Raw genomic sequence first — 20,657 nt, forward strand, 5'->3', positions numbered from 1 at the left:
AAAATAAGAACTTCAAGCAAATAAATTTGAAAAGTTATATGAAATAGAAAAATTCCTAGAAAACCATAACTTAACAATATTAACAAGTAGAAATAGCAAACTGGAATAAAGTTGTGCCATCTGAAAGTTGTGCCAAATATTTAAAAACATATAGTTTCTTGTATGACCTCTGTCAGAAAATAATATGAAAGGAAATTGTTCCCACTTCATTTTATGACACCAAAATCAAACAGAAACATGAGAATGGAAAAATTACAAACCAATCTCATTCATGAACAAAATGCCAAATTCCTAAATATAATGTTAATGAACTAAATCCAGCAGTTTTTATTTATCCTAAGACTGTGAGATTAGTGCAACACGAGAAAAATCTCTAATGTAATTCACATTAACAAATTCAAATAGAAAATTAACATGTCATCTTAGTGAATACAGAAAACACATTTAATGAAAGTACTCATTTAAAAAAATCCTATTGACAAACTAAGAATGAACTGGAACTTCCTTAACCTGTTAAATGGTATCTACAAAAAACTACTGCAAATTTATTCAATGGTGAAACTTTAAAAGCATTCCCTTTAAAAATTAGGATCAACATAACAATGCGCATTGTTAACATTTCTATTCAACATTGTACTTAAAATGGTGTGTTTGTGTTGGAGGTGAGAGGTCCTAGGAGTCCAGTAATATAAGAAACGGAGATATAAAAATATAAAGATGGGGGGTGAAAAAAGAAAACTCATTTACATATAAATTATCAAAATTAATAAGAAAGTTTATCAGGTTTTCTAGTTACAAATGCAATATACAAACAACTATAATTATACTTGTAAACATTAGCAATAAATTGCTATAAAATATATTTTTCTAAAAAGGTATTATTTACAATAGCAGCAAGAAATAAAATAATTTCTGGGGCATCTGGGTGGCTCAGTCAGTTAAGCATCTGACTCTTGATTTAGGCTCAGGTCATCATCTCAGGGGTCTAGAGATCCTGCCTCATGTCGGGCTCTGCACTGGGCATGGAACCTGCTTAAGATTCTGTCCTTCTCCCTCTGTCCCTCCCCCACACGTGCACAGAGGCACTCTCACTCTAAAAAAAAAAGGAAATAAAAGAATTACTTATAATGATGTGCAAGTCCTTTCAAATTATAAAGCTTCATTTGAATAACATGGAAAGAGTTTAAATAGATGGAGAGACATACTATGTTTACAGAAGACTCCATGTCACAAAAAATGTTAACTCTCCTTAAATTGATTTACACATTGAATGCAATTCCAATCAAAATCTCAAAAGGTTTGCCTGTGTGTGTGTGTGTGTGTGTGTGTGTGTGTGTGTGTGTGTGTGTAACTTAAAAAGCTGATTCCTGGGGCACCTGGGTGCCTCAGTCATTTGAATGTCTGACTCTTGATTTCGGCTTGGGTCATGATCCCGGTGTCCTGGGATCAAGCCCCGTGTTGGACTCCATGCTGAGCATGAAACCTGCTTAAGCTTCTCTCTCTCTCTCTCTCTCTCTCTCTCTCTCTCTCTCTCTCCCTCTCTCTCTCCCCGCTGCCCCTCTACCCTGCTCGTGCATGCTCTCTCTCTCTCTAAAATTAAAAAAAATGAAAAGTTGCTTCCAAAATTTATGTGGACAAAAATTTTTATTGCACTATTGTTCATAACCAAAAGCTAGAAACTACCTAAATGATCATAAACAGTTAGATGGGTAAACAAACCATGAGATATTCACAAAATGTAGCATTGCATAGCATGGAGAATAAACAATGTAACTGCATGCACAATAATATAGATGGCACACAAAACATAATGTTGAATGATAAAACAAGTGCAGATGAACATACACAGCTTTTCAAGCACTTTACACATGTTAAAGAATTTAGTTCTCAGAATAGCATCATTGATTGTGTCCATCTCCTCGCCCACTGCCTCCTTTGGGGCCAAGTAGGTCTTCTAGAGAGGATGCTCCAAGCAAAAGATGATTCAGGTCTTTCAGTGGTAAATAGACTCCCCAGCAAGGGAGGTGAGGCAGACATTGCCCAGGGCAGGATTTGGCAAACACTAAGTTTATTGCATCTGTGGTCTGACATAAGTCGGTCAATCACTAGTGAGTGACTGTCTTGTGCAAACAGAGCCCATGCTTGCCTATGATAAGTGGTAGAGTGGAAGTAGAGCATTAAATACCTGCTATGTGCCAGGCTCTGAGCTTGATGCTGAAGATATGATGGGCAAAAAGATCACACACCTACGTTGTTTAAATAATACCTAACATTCATTGAGCACTTATTTTAAGCCAGACAATTCTCTAAACATTTCATATACTTTAGCTCTCTAATCTTCACAACAACATTATTAGTCACTTCTTTTTACAGATGGAACAATGGAAGCACAGGGAGGTAAAGATACTCTCCCGAAGTCACAGAGGCAGGAGGTAGCCGAGCTGGGATTCAAACCTAGGCAGTCTGGATCCAGAACCTCTGAATCACTGAATCACCCCAACAACATGGTGTGGGGAGTAGTTATTAATCTTGTTTTGCAGTTGAGGAAATAGAGGCTCAGAACTAAAGTGAGCACATATTTGTTTTGCACCCTCTACATGACAGCAACTATATTAAGTGATTTATGTATAATAGTTCTGCAACCTGAAAGAGTTCACAGGAATATAAAAGGCCTAACTCTGTAGGACCCAGGTGTGCAGAGACTAGCTTGCCTGCTTGCCAGCTAGACCCAACTGTCCCTTGGAAAGGATCAAAGTGGTTGACTGGACCGAGGTGAGATGTAATTCTCAGTCTCATCCAGGCTCCTAGATCTCTAGATGAGTGAGTGAAACTGCTGGTGGATAGAAGAAGGAAAGAGAACAGGAGGCTGGGTTTTTTTCTGCCTCTTCCTCTTCTTCCTCTGTCTTCATCTTACATACTACATACCATATTTTAACATCCTACATCTTCCTGTATTTTCTAAGCAACTACATCTCCTCCCAAAATCCTTGAGCCTGAACATCCTCGAACATTTGTATAGTGGAAACTTAGTCAGCTGTTTCTCAAGATGTCTGGGTCCCACAGTGCACAACTGTCTTAACTCTGCCCACCTCATGGCTCCTCAAGCCATATCCTTGGGCTGGAAGCACCTTGGTTCACAACCATCCCTGTTATCTATGGGGAATGGTATACTACAGTTTATATATATAGCATATATTGTGTATATATATAGTATATATATTGTGTGTGTATATATATATAGTATATATTGTATATATATATACAAGTTTTGTTTGATTCTCCTTTGTCCCTGCTCTTTAAGTTCTCCAAGTGAATATTTCACAGCAGGGTGTCCCTGAGAAGCTGAGTGTTTTCTCTCTCAAATTCCCAGAACAGCAAAAGTGTCCATGTATGCCAAGATAGCAATGCAGGAGACAGGACACCCAGGGCATCAGACAGATAGAAACTTACCATAAGAGGCTTGAGAAAATGGAGGAGACAAACTGACCAATGACGTGGTACTATTATGTATCCAGCACCTGTTCCCTGAGAAATTATGCCAGGAACCATCACCTTATTTCACCCAAGCACTATCAGACAAGACCAATTTCCAGACACTTCACTGAGATCACCAAAATGAAACATTCTAGGCCAGCACTGAACAGTTCCAAATTAGAAATGTGAAATTTCAAACAATAAGCATTTGAAATAAGCTCTGGATAAGAAAGAAAAAAGTGCCTAGTGAAAAATCGCTCTGATTAAGATGGTCTTTACCTAATCTGCATTCTTTCTCTGTCCTTCATCTCTCTCTTTTTGTCTTTCTCTCATTCTTTTTCTATCTTTTCTGCCATTGGCCTTTTGTTATTTTTCAGCTATTTAATTCAGCTGCTTATCTAGTCCCACTTTCAGGTTGGGTTGGGGGTAGATGGGGAGCATGTCCTTTGCTCTTATATACCCCCTCTACCACCACCACCTTGAGGTCCATGGAAGCAAATCACACTTACAGCCCCTCCTCCGTTGTAACCCGCTGCCGCCACTGCTATGTGGAATCCAGATCTTCTGCAACCTGGTTTGGGTGAGCTCTTCCATCTCTCGAGACATCTTAGGCATCACAGCTAATGACACCACTGTCCACAAGGTACTGGGCCTCACTCCTGCCTTACTAGCTATCTCTTCTGTTGCTGTGGCCACAGCAGCAGGTGGACAGAGTTGGGACAGGGAGGTGCACTGGGCTTCTGAGCCCTCTGGCAGCCTGTATCCAGCCCCCTCTCCTCTTTCCTAGTCCTTGCCTGACTTGCCTGCCTCTGTGCCTGTATGTACCAGTGGGGGCTTGGGCGCAGAGTGACAGAGAGAGAGAGAGAGAGAGAGAGAGAGAGAGAGAGAGAGAGAGAGAGAGAGGTTGGGCAGAGGTCAGCAGAGGCCTCTGAACTCCAAGGGCTGTGTACATAGGAGATAAGTTGGAGCCCAGCAAGGAAGGTAGCCAGCAAGATAGCCTAGGTCTGGCCAGTTACTTCCCTCCAATGAAGACAGGACTAGTAGAGTATGCAAATAAAAGACCAAAGATCATGTGCTTACATCCTGTGTGGGGTGGAAAAAGTAAAGGTGATGGAGACATGTCTCAGCAGCTTTCACAGCTTTGAAATAAAAATGAGCCCAAGTACAATGTCAAATTCTAACCCAGAAACCTCTAGAGATCCACATCACAAATTCAAGGTTCTCAAGTACAAACAAAAAAATCCCTACTGAAAACTGCAATATTTTGAGCTAGCAATCAAAAACCCAAATTGGAAGTGGAAGGTTCATTGTCTCCCTGTTTTCCCCCACCCCCAAATGTTACTGCAACTATTGTCTTCCCCTGAATTCTGCTGCCTTTCCCACCACAGGGCCTCTCCCTTCTAAAATGTTCTGCTTAGGGAGCATACTTGGAGAGATGGACACCATCTGGTCATCTTTATGTTCTCCCCAACCAAGGCTAAATAAATTAGAGTAAACGTTTGGAAGAGGAGTGAATGCAGCCATTTTTGGGGGGAGAGATGGTAAGCACTGCCCACATGGCTTCCAGCTGCCATTAGGAACCCCAGGGAGAAAGGCATCATGATCTGATCCACAACCTGACTACAGCTCTTCAAGCCAAGCTGTGAAGATGGTGGAGGCTTAGGGTGAAGGCTGCAGCAGGCTGAGTGTGGGGATCAGGGAGCAATGACCTCAAAGTAGGACAAGTCCATAGGCCAGAACCATCCCACCCAGATGTGTGTGCTCTACCTAGCAACCCCCCTCCACACCGGGTTGTTTTGAGGTTTTCATGTGTAGAACTCATGTAATGACACAGCTTACCTGGAAGATGTCCAAGTGTACTCTTACTTCATTCTTTTGCAACCTTCCCACCCCCTGATGAATCTCCAGTGATTGGCTACAAGGAAACTCAACTTTCTTCCACTGAACTGGGCTACACAGGAGCAAGCTTTTGGGGATAGAAATCTCTAATCACTTTCCTTCAATGCTCTCAGCTCCACTTTGCCTTTTAAGAAGTTCCTTAAAAATTTATTCTCAGTGTCCTGGTCTATTCAGAGGTTAGATTCCCTCTGGTTGTGTATAAATCGTTCCAAACCTTTAATACATTTCAAAGCCTGCTCATCTAAATGAATCTATTGAGGCAGTGAATCACAGTGGTTAAGAGCAATGGGCTGTGGAGCCATACTACTTGAGTGGAATCCCACCTCTTTCTTCTGCTATGAGATCCTGGGCAGAAGACTTAACTTCTCAGTGCCCCATTTTTTTTCTTTAATCTGATAAGAGTATCTACCCGCTTAGGGTTGTTGAAGATTCAACATGTTAATACACATAAAGCAACCTAGAAATGCTCAAAATACATTACTTAACACCCATTCTTTTTACGTAGTAAATGATCAATCACCTCTTTAGCTAATCTGCAACTTCTAACATAATGCTGAGCATATAAGAAACAGTAAGGGGAACTTATAACATATAACAAGGGGTTAACATTTATAATAAATAAAGAGCTCTTGCTAATCAATTAGATAAACTCACTTTTACTTTTTTTGTCCTGTAGCAAACAAGTGACCAAGTCAGGAGTAAGACACTATGGACCTGATTTTTCCCAGTCCAGGGCTTTTTTGTTGTTGTTAATTAATTAGTTTAGCTTGATTTAATAAGGGAGTCTTCCAGATGGTCTCAGAACCTTGAGAGTCTCAGAACTAGACTTTGGAAGAGATACAACTCTCTTAATCCTAATAAGTCTCCTAACTGGTATTACTCTGCTAATGTTAATCTTTTTTTTTCCCCTCAGCATTGGCTTTGCTTGCTACTGAGTTGGGTTTTTTTCTTTTTCTGACAGTGCAATATTGCACATACTATATTTTGTGTTAGGTTTTTTTTTATTGAAGAATAATTAGCATACAGTGTTATATTAGTTTCAGGTGTGAAATATAATAATTCAACAATTCTATATATTTCTCTGTGATCATCTAGATAAGTGTACTCTTAATCTTTTTTATTTATTCTATCCCTCCCCTCATCTACCTCATCTCTGGCAGCCACCAGTTTATATGTATTTAAGAGTCTGTTTTTGTCTTTTTTTCTTGTTTGTTTGCTTCTTAAATTTCACATGAGTGAATCATATGATATTTGTCTTTCTCTGACTTATTTCACTTCACATTATTATTCTCTAAGTCCATCCATGTTGTTGCAAATGGCAAGATTTTATTCTTTTTATGCCTGAGTAATATTCCATTGTGTATATATATATGCCATATATTCTTTATCCATTCATCTACCAATGGATGTTTGGGGTGATTCCATATCTTAGCTATTGTAAATAAGGCTGCAATAAACATAGGAGTGTATATATATTTTTGAATTAGTGTTTTCATTTTCTTTGGGTAAATACCCAGTAGTGGAATTGCTGGATCATATGGTATTTCTATTTTTAATTTTTTGAGGAATTTCTATAATGTTTTCCACAGTGGTTCCATCAATTTACATTCCCACCAGCAGTGTATCAGGGTTCCTTTTTTTCCCACATGCTTGCCAACACTTGTTATTTCTTGTGTTTTTGATTTTAGCCATTGTGACACGTGTAAGGTAATATCTCATTTTCATTTGCAATGCTAATAATCTTAACAATAACCTTTCACATGTATGTTTCCATGGAGCACAAAGCAACAACATATTCCATATCCTAGTTGTGCCTTATAAATATTCTCACTAGTCTCACAGGGAAATTGAGGTCTAGAGAGGGGAAATAACTTGTCCAAAGTAATTGAGCCAGTCACATGAACCCCTTCTATGTTTACAATTTTGTCCTCACAAACTTGCCAAGAGGCAGAAAGATAATTTTAGCAGCAGGAAATCTGAGATAGGAAGCAAGCAGGCTATTGGCAAGGTCTGAAAGGGTAAACCTGGATTCCAGGCTTGAAAACCCAAGTGAAAATTACCTGGAACTGGAACTAGCTAGCTGGTTGGTTTTGCTGTTGTTGTTTTGTTTTGTTTTGTTTTTGTGGTTGTATGTGTGTTGTTTGGGTTTTTGTTGTTGTTGTTGTTTACCACTGTTACCAATTTTGATACTGGAAGCAAGAGAACTAAACAAGCTTTATGGAAAAGTTTTAGAATGGCTCTTCTCAATCAAGTTCAACCTATTTCTGTAGCCATATGTCTCTTTAGACCCTCATGCTTAAACTACACTGGCTGACTCACTGATTCCCCAAACATAGCATATGCCTTTTTTTTTTTAACCTCTGGGCCTTTGCTCAGCCTGAAATGCCTTATCTTTCCTTCCATTCTCAATTAAATCTGACTATTCTTCAAGACCTGTTCAATGTTTGTCTCCTCTGGGAAACTTTCCCTGTGTCCTGGGACAGGCATTATCTTTGGTTCTCGTATTGTCTATATGCTTCAATCTATCTGAGCAAGTATCCACCAGTGTTTGTTTGTATACTTCCCTACTAGACTGTGAGTTACTTGAGGATGGGGACTAGACCTCAGTTATCTGTGATCAGTGTTTCCAGTGTCCAGCTCAGGTCCTGGTAAAGAGAAGACACTTGCTCAGTGAGTATTTGTGCAATCTATATCTCTCTGCCCTAGATGAGATGACCATGTAGATGAATAATCCCCCATTTAGAAAGGTAAATGTTATAACTTAGAGCTATGCAGGGAACTGGGGGGGGGGCAAACTAGGTCTAAAAGTAGAAGGTGGAATCTAGAAAGTTTCTCAACCTTGAATGGGGCAGAATAGAATAAACAAAAGAATGAAAGCCTTCCCTAAAAAGGTCCAGTTAACTGGTTACAAAAAAAGAGTTCACTATCAGAGACTTACACAAGACCCAGATCTGAGTCACAAATTCTAAAATGAGGTTATCACAAATTCTAAAATGAGGTTAACTGTAGGAAGAAAAATTACATAGTGTGACTTCCTGAGGCCCACTTATCCTGACTATCCTCCCAAAGTATGGGGTATGTGGGAGAATCCCATTAAAAGCAGTATTAAGACCATACTGATGGGGGGCACCTGGATGGCTCAGTCAGTTGAGCATTCGACTTCGGCTCAGGTCATGATCTCATGGTTCATGGGTTCGAGCCCCACATCGGGCTCTGTGCTGACAGCTCAGAGCCTGGATCCTGCTTTGGATTCTGTGTACTCACCTCTCTCTGCCTCTCTCCCACTCATGCTCTGTCTCGCTGTCTCTCAAAAATAAATAAATGTTAAAAAACTTTTTAAAAAAAGACCATACTGATGGGTTACAAAATCACAAAATGGGATCTCCTTATTAGTAATGCTTGGGAGTATATGAGTATGAATGCATTTATGGGGGGTAAGGGTGTAGAGGGGAGATTGGCTACATGCTTACAGTTTAGGTGTTTATATGTGAGTATCAGACCTTCTGTGGCAACAGCCTAGGTAACACTTCCTTCTTAGCCACTTCCCTGGCCCACTATCCTCCCCCCCACTATATTCAGCCCCATGCCTAGGGCCCAAGGCTCACTGCATCGTAGTCCTAGGAGTGACTCTCCACAGACTATAGTCACTCAGGGAGAAGAGCAGCTGTACGGCTGTGGTGGTATTGCCTGTGGAGGCTAGAGAAAAAAAGCAGGATCACTAATCTCAGAGCATGAAGTCCTGAAACATCTCCAGAAATTCGATTCCTGTTCTCCCACTCCTCTTCACCTTGAGACAGCCCTCTGAAGGAAGTAGCCTAAGGACTTCAACTTCCATTATAGTAAGGAGGTTACTGAAGCTCAGAAAAGGTGAAAAGCTTGTTCAAAGTGCCACCGCAAACCAGACCTACTTTATACACCATTGGGGAGGTAAGAGATATAATTCCTACCATCCAGTTCACTCAAAACTGGAATAGACAAAGTTAGACTTTTCAAGGTGTTAGGGAACTGCATCTTTATGACAGTGTCCCACAAAGACAGGTGGGAATGGATGACAAATAGATACATACATACATACATAAATTAGACATAGATATCCTCTTTTCTCCAACTCTTCCATACCCTTTAATCCACACTTCAAGCAATCCCTATGTAAAGAAAACTTTCCAGAGAGCCTGAAGAATGGATTTGGGTTTGTGTAATCCCATCTATTTTTCCTTCTGTCCCACCTACCTGTTCTCCTAGAGGTTTTTTCTTCCATCGCTAATTATCCAACACACAGCTTTCTTGCATTTAGACCCTCAAAGCAAGTCCATGAGTGGCATCAAAGAGAGAGCTTGGAGGCATTGGTTGTTTCCTTGGAAAGGCTAGGGAAGTACCCTGGGTAAGAGGGGCATGTGTGCCCTCTGTTGAAATATCAGCTGTTAGTTATCAAAGAAGTTCGTGAGCCACCCGGAGCCTTTACTCTTCAGGCCAACCATGTGTTCTCCTTGCACCAAAGGTCAGAACTAATATTAACAAGCAACTGCAAAATGGGTAAATTAAAACCAGCAACGGAGACAGGCAAGATCTGGATTTCCTCGGGGCTGGGTTTCAAATTGGTCTTCAGTGTAAATGGACATGAACTCTTACTGGGCAGTGCTTTGGCAATACGAAACAAGAGCAATAAAAATGTTAATTTCCTTTGTCCTAGTTATCCCACTCCTGGGACTCAATCCTGAGCCAATAACCACCAAAGCATGAAAAAGCTCAAAGCAACAAATTTTTTTATTTTAATTGCAGAGCTATTTATCTTGATGGCAATAACTGGAAGGTAACCTTTAAGTCCTCTAGGAGGAAAAGCAGCTCTTTGGGTCTTTTCTGCAGATATTGAGGATTATGGCTTTAAGACTATAAAATAATTCTGGGGAAAAATAATCATGTTGCAATTTGGGGTGAGGAACCTAAGAACTGCAAAGTCATGCTTTTCCTTGGACATTAGGCATTCTATTAGTTATATTGTGTGTTCTGAAAAACATGTCACTAACATGTTTTTGCATTTGTCCTGTGTTTGTTCATTCAGTTAGGAAATATTTATAGACTCCTAATATATGCTGTCCCCTAGATTAGAGGATGGGGCTAACAAGATGAATCAGACATGGCCAATGCTGTCAAGTTGCTGGAAGTCGTGTGACAAAAACAGAAATCAATGGTAGCTGTGTATTGTGATAAGTGCTGTGACAGAATGGACCAGAGGGAGCTGTGGGGGCCCAGAGGAAAAGATCTAACTGGGGAGGTGTGGTGTATGGGTGTTAGGAAAAACTTATTCAGAAAAGTATTCCTTGAGGTGATTAAGGTAGTGTTTGAATCCTGGCTTTACCACTTCTGTGAGACAGATGAATTCACTCATTCTCTCATACTTAGCCTTAATACCCCTTACAGGGTTGCTCAGCGAATGAAACAAATAATGTATATGGAAGAGCTACGGGCTACACTGGGAAACAGTGCTGCTCTGGAGATTGGGTGGCCCACTTAAATTCTCTGGTCCTCGATTTTACTAATCTGAGAAATGGAGCCTATAAAAAGTATGTGTTGGGCCATGTCCTTAGGAATGTCATAAGGCATTATAAGACACATAATGGCTATAAGGTGGGTTTGAGACAGCTTCCTCCCTTCCTCTCTCCTTGCCCTTTAAAGCTAGGAGCCTAATCCTAAATCTTATTCCACTAATGTACTTCTTCCTGTTCCCTCTAGCCGCGCAGTGTCCTTCCCGCCTCCCCTCTCCTACCCAAGCACAGTTACAGCCATTACTGCCAGGACGTCAGTGACACAGCCAGCAGCGCACTTAGGGGGCAGTCGCACTAGGGACGGGGCTTCAGTCGCAGCGCGGTTCCGTTCAAGGTTCCGCTGCTTAAAAAGTGGTGAAATCTCGTTTGTAAGTAATTGGCGGCACCCAGGGGGCTTTTGAGCAGCAAGGAAAGGAAGTCTGACGCCAGTGAACGACGGGAGGAGCATGAGCCTAACTGCTGAGCTTTCTCCTGCCATTCATTCCACCCACGGATTTGCACCACACCCTTCAGCTTCCGCTCCTCCCGCCAATAAGAACTGAGGAACTCGAAGCCCTCCCCCACCTTCAACGACACTGTTGTGGCGCGCAGGAGGACGCAGGCGCCATTACGCGCGGAAGGCAGAACTTGGCCAAGTTGAGGGTGTCCCGCCGACCTGTGGCCCCTAGGTTGGGCGCGGACTGTGAGGCGTTGCAGTCAAGATGTTGCGTGTGGTGAGCTGGAACGTCAATGGGATCCGGAGCCCCCTGCAAGGGATGATATACGAGGAGCCCAGCAACTATGCCGCCATGGTCGTGGGGCGCATTTTGGACAAGCTGGACGCCGACATCGTGTGTTTTCAGGAGACGAAAGTGACCAGTGAGCTCTCAGAAGTCCAGGACCCATACCATACTTTACCTTTTCTACTTTTGCCCCCTACTTATTATCATTTTACTTTCCTATTTCTCTATCCGTAGAGTCCTCTTAGACACGGTTCAGAATCCTGATCCCCTCCCCCTTAAACTCCTATCTCTCACGCCAGCTTTATGTCTTAATTCCCACTTCATCTCCTGTCCTCCGCAGAACCTTAATTCCCTCACCCTTGTAACCTTCATCCTCGCTCAGATCCCCTAATTTCCACTCATTATCCTGTCCCAGATCAGTACTCCAAATCTCCAATTTCCACACCCTGTCCAGCTCCAACTCTCAAATTAGATCCCCCAACTCCCCTTCCTTGCTCCCAGCTCAGATCCTTTAATTTCCACCCCACCTTTGCCCTCAGTTCAGATTATCTAATTCCTTCCTTTTTACCTCTCCATCTCAGATCCTCAGTTCTCCCCTCACGTCCCCTATTTCTCTACCCCCATCTCTCCTTCCCAGACTCAGAACCTTATATCATTTCTATCACATGTCCCACCCCAAGATTAGATCCCCTAAGTTACATCTCTCACACACCCTAGCTCAACACCCCCATTCCTTCCCTCTCCCATGCGCCCCCTCTAAGACCCTCTAACTACATTTCCCTCCATCCCCAATTCAGATCCTCTAATTGCCTCCCTCTCATACCTCCTATTCCTAGCTCAGATTCCCAGTTCCGTCTCCCATATTCCCATTCCCCACCTCCAGCTCCCTCCATTAACCTAATCATTAGCTTCCTCTCACCTAATTCCCTTCCTCACATTCCATAGCCTCCCCCTCCTTATATCAATTTCTTCTCTAGTCCCTACCTTTCTAGCTTCTCCTCTAATCATAGATATTTCCTCCCAACTCTGGCTGTGATATGTGCAAGGAATTAGCCTACAACTGTTAATTACAGACCTTTGTGTATCTGGGGCTTTACTTTAGGGGTTTTTTCTTTTGTTTGTTCGTTTGTTTTTGCAGGGGATGTGCTGACAGAGCCCCTGGCTATCACTGAGGGCTATAACTCCTATTTCAGCTTCAGCCGCAGCCGCAGTGGCTATTCTGGTAAATGGGGCTTTCTGGGGACTTAAAATGAGTGATGGAGGCAGTTCCGGGGGAGTTTTCCAATATTTGATGAGAAGGTCGTAAGAAACTCGGGCTTTTTCTTAAGTTTTTTTTTTTTTTGAAATTACAAAGCTACTTTTAATACTTTGGGGTAAGCCCCACAGGAATAAAAATACTGGGAAGGTGTAACCCCCTCACCCCCAGGGTGATCCAGGGGAAAAAGAGGCTACCTGAGGGGAAGGAAGTACAAAAGGGACATGCTGCAAACTCAGGGCAAAGGGAATGCCATCTGTGCTGGAACCTGTGAGAAAAGGCAAACTTTGGTGGGGCTGGCTCCAGGCACACAGGGAAGGGCAAGAGGATTGGACACAAAGATACATGGATTCCTCCTTCTTCTCCTTAGCCTTTTTCTGCTTCTGCTGAATGATCTCGGAGTCCCTCTGCATGCGGGTAGCAGCAGAAGCCTGTCATTCTCATTCTTTGGACTTTCCCTTAACCTATTCACTCTGCTTTTTCATATTCTGGCTGGTGAGCTAGCTGGTTACCATGGGTCATGGTGAGGGCAGTGGCTCTGGCCTGCGTCTTTTGCATCCCCTAATTCTGTTCAATGTTGAAGGTCCCCAGGCTTTTAATCCGCAGAGCTAAAGTCACATAAGATTATGTGAAGGATAGTTTTTATGTATAAAATTATTCTATTGGACTTTGGAAGCAATCATGTGGTAATAAATTGTATGAGCTCTAGAGCCAGACTGCCTGGGTTTGAATCCTGTTTCACTTCCTAGCTGTGTACCCTCTGGCAAGTTACTCAACCTCTACATGCTTCATGTTTCCAGCTGAAAAATGGGAGATAATGCCTACCTCCTAGGGCTAGTATAGGCATACTTTGTTTTGTATGTATATATAGTATGCATGTATATTATATGTATATATGTATGTATATATTATATGTATATATAATACTAATATATAAACTTCTATGTAAATAAATATATAACATGAATTTATCTATATATAAATATACATATATATATATAAAACACTTTGTGTTTTGCATGTATTGTGTTATTTATTTATTTTAATGTTTATGTATTTTGAGAGAGAGTGTATGCGATCAGGGGAGAGGCAGAGAGAGAGTGAGAGAGAGAATCACAGTAGGCTCCATGCTGACAGCACAGAGCCCAACATGGGAGGGCCTCGATCTCAGAAACTGTGAGGTCATGACCAGAGCCAAAATCAAGAGTCAGACACTTAACCAGCTGAGCCACCCAGGTGCCCCAGATACTGCATTTTTTGTAAGTTGAAGGTTTTATGGCAATCCTGTGTTACAAGTCCCTTGGCACCATTTTTCCAGCAACACTTAATCACCTCATGTCTCTTTGTCAGTTTTTGGTAATTCCTACAATATTTCAAACATTTTCATTACATTTGTTATGGTAATCTGTGATCACTGCTTGCAAGTTGGTAAAAGCTCAGGTTAACAGGTTAGCACTTTTTAGCAATAAAGTATTTTTTACTTAAGGCATATACATTGATTTTTTTAGACAAAATGTTATACATTTAATAGACTACAGCATAGTAACAATGTAACTTTTATCTGCACTGGGAAACCATAAATTTCATTTGACTCGCTTTATTACAATATTTGCTTTATTGTGGTCTGGAACTAAACTCACAATCTATTGGGGTATGCCTATACAAGGATTAAACAAATTAGGCCATGTGATAATAATAATAGCTAACACTTTTTGGGTATTTACCATGTGTCCATGTAAAACACTTAGAATATTAACTTATTAATTCTGTGGCTTTTTTAGATGAAGGAACTCAGACTCCATGGTTTGAGTAGAGTTGCCTTGGGCTCTTGGAGCCATCCATGGCCCTTGAGTTGGGAGGGTTGTCATTACAGCAACACTTGATGAAGATGTCTAAGGTGACCTATGTGGGGACAACAAGCTGTGCAATAGGCTGTTGGCTTCTAGGTCTGCTCAGAGTACCCTGTCTGTCTCCAGGTGTAGCCACCTTCTGTAAGGACAGCGCTACCCCTGTGGCTGCTGAAGAAGGCCTCAGTGGCCTACTTGCCACTCAGAAGGGGGACGTGGGTTGCTATGGAAACATGGATGAATTCACCCAGGAGGAGCTTCGGGCTCTGGATAGTGAGGGCCGGGCCCTTCTCACACAGCACAAAATCCGGTAATAGTTCACATCCCCCTGTCACTGAGCATTGCTGCTTCTACTCTGAGTATGGTGATTCTGAGGCTTGCCTTAAAAAACATGTACTCATGGAAAACTTCCCAAATTTACCTTTCTTGGACTCTAGTTCTACCTGGGCTATTCACTGTGTGACGTTGGGCCAATCATGTTCCCTTCTGAGCTTTGAGTTCCCCATCTCTACAGTGGGGAACTGCAGGAGGTCCAGCTCTCTTATTACCCAGGCACCTCAAAAGCAACTTGGCAACTCATCACTCCCAGGTTGCTCTCTTTCTGGGTGTCTTGTTGTGAATGGCAGCACCATCATTTGGTTTACCTGGGGGTCATTCTAGATGCCCCTCTCTTTTGCCTTATCTGTAGTCAGTCCCCATGTCCTGTGCATGCCAGCTCATTCATGTCTTTCTGTTGCCTTCTTCACATCCATCCCACAGACAGCCATTAAGTGGAATCCACATGGTATGGGGGAGGGAAAGCTTGGAAATGACCTTTTTGGCTGGGGTGCGGTCTCTTCTCCCCAGCACATGGGAAGGGAAAGAGAAGATCTTGACCCTAATCAACGTGTACTGCCCCCACGCGGACCCTGGGAAACCTGAGCGGCTGGCATTTAAGATGCGCTTCTATAGCTTGCTGAAGATCCGAGCAGAAGCCCTCCTGGCAGCTGGCAGGTATTGTAAACCTGGGAAGTACTTGAGCTTGTTCTACGTACACAGCCTATTTAGGTGTCAAGCTTTTTTGGAAGGAATATGGGGTCTTTGTCTTTTGAGGTCCTTTAAAGCCTAGATGGAGACACCAGCATGCCTACCTGAATGGGCCCTGCTCTGTATGAGCTGTAAGGACCAGAAAAAGTGATACAAATATGGGTTTTATTCTAAGATACCTCTGAACACCTATTCTGGTTCCTTTTACTCACTATGAGCCCCAAGTCTAGTTCTGGTTTTATTTTCTCTTTTGTTAAGTGAATGTATGAATTCCTACCTCACAGAATAATTTTAAGGATGGAATGAGACAAAGAAAAAGTGCCTGGAAGCAAATGAAAAGTCTTGTCCCAGGGAAGGACAGGAAAGTGAGGGTGGCTTAGAGTAATCAAGGGTTGCTTCCTAAAAGAAGTAGTACCTGAGCTCAACTTTGAAGGACCAGAAAGATGCCTTAGGTAGAGATTAGTAAGACAATCGTGTCAAATAGGGAATGATGTCATCTTTGGAGATCAGAATTGGGTTGGTCAGACATAAAACGTGGTAATCTTGTAAGATTGGAGAGGTAGGCTGCTATGCATTGCTGTGGGTTCCCACCTTGGCCTCAAGGTGGGAAGTGGCCAATCTGAGCTCTTGGGCCCAGGGGAAAGTACATGGGCCAGAACTATTGCTTCCCTTTCTTGAATGTCTAGTTGATAATCCCATATCATGTTTTTCAGCCATGTGATCATTCTGGGTGACCTGAATACAGCCCACCGCCCCATTGACCACTGGGATGCAGTCAACCTGGTAAGGCTCTTCTAGGCCCCTGCCTCATTTCTTTTTTCTTTTTTTTTTCTGATTGGGTTTCTGTTTAGCCAACCAACCAATGCTGGATTTTGGGGCCAAGGATAGCTTCCTTCATGGAAAAGCAGAGCTTAGTTTGAAATACTATTCTCAAAGCACTGAGGATTATTCATTCAGAAGACATTACTGATCTTGCCCTTGGCTTGGTCCTGAGCCATGTGCGGGGGACTCAGTTAGCAGTCAGTACTGGCTCTTGGACCCTCAGAGGGCTCAGCATGGTGATGGGCTATGGACATATGAACAGCCAATTACAGAAAGGTGTCTTCAGGCTGAAGCAGAGATGGCAGGCCAGGAGTCTAGGCGTACCTGGAGAAATGGGATTCCTGAGCCAACATAGACATTAGGGAGGCACCTGGAAATGGTTGGATTTTAAAAGATAAGTAGAACAGAGCTTTGGGGTGGAGAAAGCAAAGTATTCTAGCATGAGCAAAGGCTGCAAGGTGAGAATTTGCCTGGTGTGCATGGTGAACTGCAAGTCCCATTCTTGTTAGGCAGTGACATGGAAAGGGAGGTGAGTGGCCAGAGATGGGGCTGGAGCGTCCTTTGGGGGCCAGATTTCAAGGTCCTTGAACTCTACATTGCCTTGATCATTTCCCTAATATTCCCTGGTTTCTTGCTCATGAGCCTTCAATACCTCCCTGTTACTTGTGCAATGCAGAGAAAACATCTAGGCCTGGCATTGAAGACTTTTTCTGGTCTGTGCCCAGTCTCCACTTCCATCCTCAGTACTCCTACACACTCCATCCACTGCAGACAGATCGTCTCCTCTCAGTCCATTGCAAAAGTTATTCTCATTTTGGCCTTTCTCACTGTACCATTCTGTCTTTTTTTCTTATATGAATGTCTCATCTCTGAGTGCCTCTAGGCCGATGGCTCTCACCCCGATAGCACATTAGAATGAGGAACTTTTATAAGAGTATCAATATCTTGGTGCCACCCAGACCAATTAAATCAGAATCTTTTGGGCGTGGGGCCAGAGCAGCAGTATGTTTTAAAAGGTCCTAGGCTGATTTTATTGTACAGTCAAGCTTGACTAGAATCTATAAGCCAGTTCCCAATTTGCCTTATAAAGGGGAGTGATCAGTAATTTATGCTGGCATAGTCCAACTCAGTATTGGGCATGGCTCAAAGAAGGGGCTGTAGGAAGATTCCTTGATTAGTTTGCAGAAGAGCCACATAAACATAGATGTGGCTTCTAGCTGGGAAAATGAACAGAAATGAGATAATGAAAGAATGGTGGTGGTTGTGTGTGGTGGGGAAGACAGTGTACATTACAAAGCCTTCAGTCCCTCCCTACCTTATTCCTCATCAGTCATTTACTCAGTCTGTTCTTTCTGCTTCCTGAGATAGTTTATATAACTTTATACCTTTTCTTCTTAGTTCAGAACTATTGTAGATCTCAAAAGTGCACCTCTTCTTCCTTCTGGGTAAAGAGAATTAATAGTACCAGGTCACATGACAAGCACAAACTTTCCTAAATAGCAGAATATGTCCACTTCCTAAAAGACTGGCTCTTTTAGTCTTTTTTTAATAAGCTCCATGCCCAACATGGGGCTTGAACTCAAGACCCTGAGATCAAGAGTCGTACGTTCTACTAAATGAGCCAGCCAGGTGCCCCAGCTCTTCATCTCCCTAAATGGCACCATTATCCCCTTGGCTACTCCAACCAGAAGTCTGGGAGTTGTGTTAGTATTGTTCTTTTCTATCCCCCCATCCCACATTCAATTGATCAGTGAGTACTATTGACTTTAGTTTCAAACCATCTCTTAATTTCATTTCTCTTTGTCTCCTCAGGCCCTACCCTAGTCTGAGTGATTATCCTCTCTTGCTTGCCTGGACTATGATAGTTATCCTACTGGTCTGCTGGTCCCCAGTCTGGTCTCCCCTCAAGTCTTTTGGGTACACTGCTCCCTCTCTCCACAGGCCCATTACAGAGGCTGCCCTCTCAATTTATAACACCCTCTGCCTGGCTTGCTCTTGCTCAGCCTTCACTTCCCAGCTCTAGATCACTTTTCAGGATGAGTTCAGGTTTCTACTTTGTCCCTAGCATCATTATTTGTCCCTGGCAAATAATCTGTGTTCTTTGAACGTTTTTCATTTAATGAGTGGGTGGGCAGGGGGATTGGATGGATGGATGAGTTGGGGATCAGAGCCAAAGGAAATACTTAGGCATAGATTTGTGGAGCTCCTCAGCTGAAGAGTTGGTGGGGTAGTGGGAAGATGGTCTGTGAGGCCTCTGACACACACAAGATAAGACAAATTGTTCCAGAGGGTTTAAATGAAAAGGGTAACAGTCTTAACTCCTAATCCCAGTCCTACTTCCTAGAGGTAACCATTTTTAGCTTTCTGCTTTCCATCCTTTTGGGAGCAGTTTGAGAATTGCTTTGATTAAGCAAACAAGCTTTCAGATTTGGCATTTATGGATCAATGCAAGGCAAATGTAACCTGATACAGAAGGAAAAACAAACATGGGCTTTTAAATAAGTAAGGATGGAAATTGAATCCCAGCTCTGCCAGTTCTGGACTATGTGACCCTGAGTATTAGTCTTCTTTGGAACAATCAAGTTTTCTCATCTGAAAAATGAAGCAGTTGGTTTTAAGTCTCTTCCAGGTCTAGGCATCTAGTTTTGCCTGTTTTCCTCTTTCCCCTTTGCCAGGAATGCTTTGAAGAGGACCCAGGGCGCAAGTGGATGGACGGCTTGCTCAGTAGCCTGGGATGCCAGACTGGGTCTCATGTGGGGCCATTCATTGATAGCTACCGCTGCTTCCAGCCAAAGCAGGAGGGGGCATTCACCTGCTGGTCAGCAGTCAGTGGTGCCCGGCATTTGAATTATGGCTCCCGGCTTGACTATGTGCTGGGGGACCGGACCCTGGTAATAGACACTTTCCAGGACTCCTTCCTACTGCCTGAGGTGATGGGTTCTGACCATTGCCCTGTGGGTGCAGTCTTGAGTGTGTCCTCTGTGCCAGCAAAAGAGTGCCCACCTCTGTGTACCCGCTTCCTCCCTGAGTTTGCAGGCACCCAGCTCAAGATCCGTCGCTTCCTAGTTCGTCTCAAAGATCCTGTGTTCAGGCATTCAGCACTGAAACTCAACAATAAAACCCAGGTACAGATGCACCAAAATAAAGCCCGTGTGCGCTCAACCAGGCCTCGGCCAAGTCAAGCTGGCTCCAGAAGAGGCCAAAAAAACCTGACAAGCTACTTCCAGCCATCTTCCAGCCATCCCCAAGCTTCTCCTAACTTGGAACTTCCTAGTGTGGGTGCCCTCGTGACCCCAAAGACGTCAGAAAAGGAGGTGATGGCCAAAGTGGTAGAGGGGCAGGCCAGTGCTTCAGAGGCCAAGGATGAGAAGGAGATACAGACCTCTTTTTGGAAGTCTGTGCTAGGGGGGCCCTTGTCCATGCCCCTCTGTAGGGGCCACAGGGAGCCATGTGTGAGGCGAACTGTGAAGAAGCCAGGACCCAACCTGGGCCGCCACTTCTATGTCTGTGCCAGGCCCCAGGGTCCTCCCACTGACCCTTCCTCCCGCTGCAACTTCTTTCTCTGGAGCAGGCCCAGCTGAATCAACCCAGGCCTAGGGATATCTATCATGGTTAACCCTGTACATACTCAGGCCAGCCCCCTCCTAGGCTACCTCTTCCTCCCCCAAGTCCTCCTCCTCTTCTTCCACTTTCCTCAAGGACCCTTCCCTTTCCTCTTTCTCTTCCTCTTCCTTCTTTAAGGCCTCTCTTACTCTTTCTTCTTCCTGCCTAGCTCCTCCTCATTGGTGAGCTACTTGTTTGTGCCCTATTACTGTGACCCAATTCCCCAATGTGCTTCCCACCTTCCTGTCAGAAGTACACAGGAACCAATTGCCGTAGAAAGTTGGTTTTAAACCCCTTTATTCCTTGCTGACAAATATATCTGTGCCTAAATAAAGTCTGTTTTTATTTTAGCATACCATGTCATGTACACAATTTGGATATGCTCCATGAAGTTGAGTTAGAGACATTATCTCAACACTGGATTTCCCAGCGGCCTGTAGCCTGATGATACAACTCCTAGAGAGAG

General features: G+C 43.1%; 2 protein-coding genes across 10 annotated transcripts in view; one reads left to right on the forward strand and one right to left on the reverse strand.

Annotated features, from left to right (window-relative positions):
• The window catches only part of PFKFB1 (6-phosphofructo-2-kinase/fructose-2,6-biphosphatase 1), a 136,436-nt gene extending 126,550 nt beyond the window's left edge, over positions 1-9,886 (reverse strand). For 3 of the 7 annotated variants that reach the window (XM_011291760.3, XM_019823870.2, XM_006943769.4), the window contains exon 1: positions 9,604-9,886. In XM_011291760.3, the coding sequence (XP_011290062.1) occupies positions 9,604-9,631 (28 nt within the window). In that variant the 5' untranslated portion in view covers positions 9,632-9,886. Of the gene's footprint in view, positions 1-3,983; positions 6,581-9,603 lie in introns of those variants that run through there. The other 4 variants (XM_045051370.1, XM_045051369.1, XM_006943770.4 and 1 more) reach the window with 3 other exon arrangements.
• Positions 9,887-11,191: 1,305 nt separating this feature from the next.
• Positions 11,192-20,544, forward strand: APEX2 (apurinic/apyrimidinic endodeoxyribonuclease 2). Of its 3 annotated transcripts, none has more exons than XM_019823867.2 (6): positions 11,192-11,774; positions 12,777-12,860; positions 14,870-15,050; positions 15,500-15,733; positions 16,480-16,549; positions 19,264-20,544. In XM_019823867.2, the coding sequence occupies exons 1-6, from the start codon at positions 11,618-11,620 to the stop codon at positions 20,167-20,169; spliced, it is 1,632 nt and encodes a 543-aa protein (XP_019679426.1). In that variant the 5' UTR covers positions 11,192-11,617; the 3' UTR covers positions 20,170-20,544. The 3 variants fall into 3 exon arrangements, with proteins under 3 accessions (XP_019679426.1, XP_004000602.1, XP_019679427.1); XM_004000553.6 differs by having other exon boundaries at positions 11,197-11,774; positions 15,587-15,733; XM_019823868.3 differs by lacking the exon at positions 14,870-15,050 and having other exon boundaries at positions 11,631-12,860; positions 15,587-15,733.
• The last annotated feature ends 113 nt before the right edge of the window (positions 20,545-20,657 follow it).

The sequence above is a fragment of the Felis catus genome, chromosome X (genome assembly GCF_018350175.1).
Source record: "Felis catus isolate Fca126 chromosome X, F.catus_Fca126_mat1.0, whole genome shotgun sequence".
Classification (NCBI taxonomy): domain Eukaryota; kingdom Metazoa; phylum Chordata; class Mammalia; order Carnivora; family Felidae; genus Felis; species Felis catus.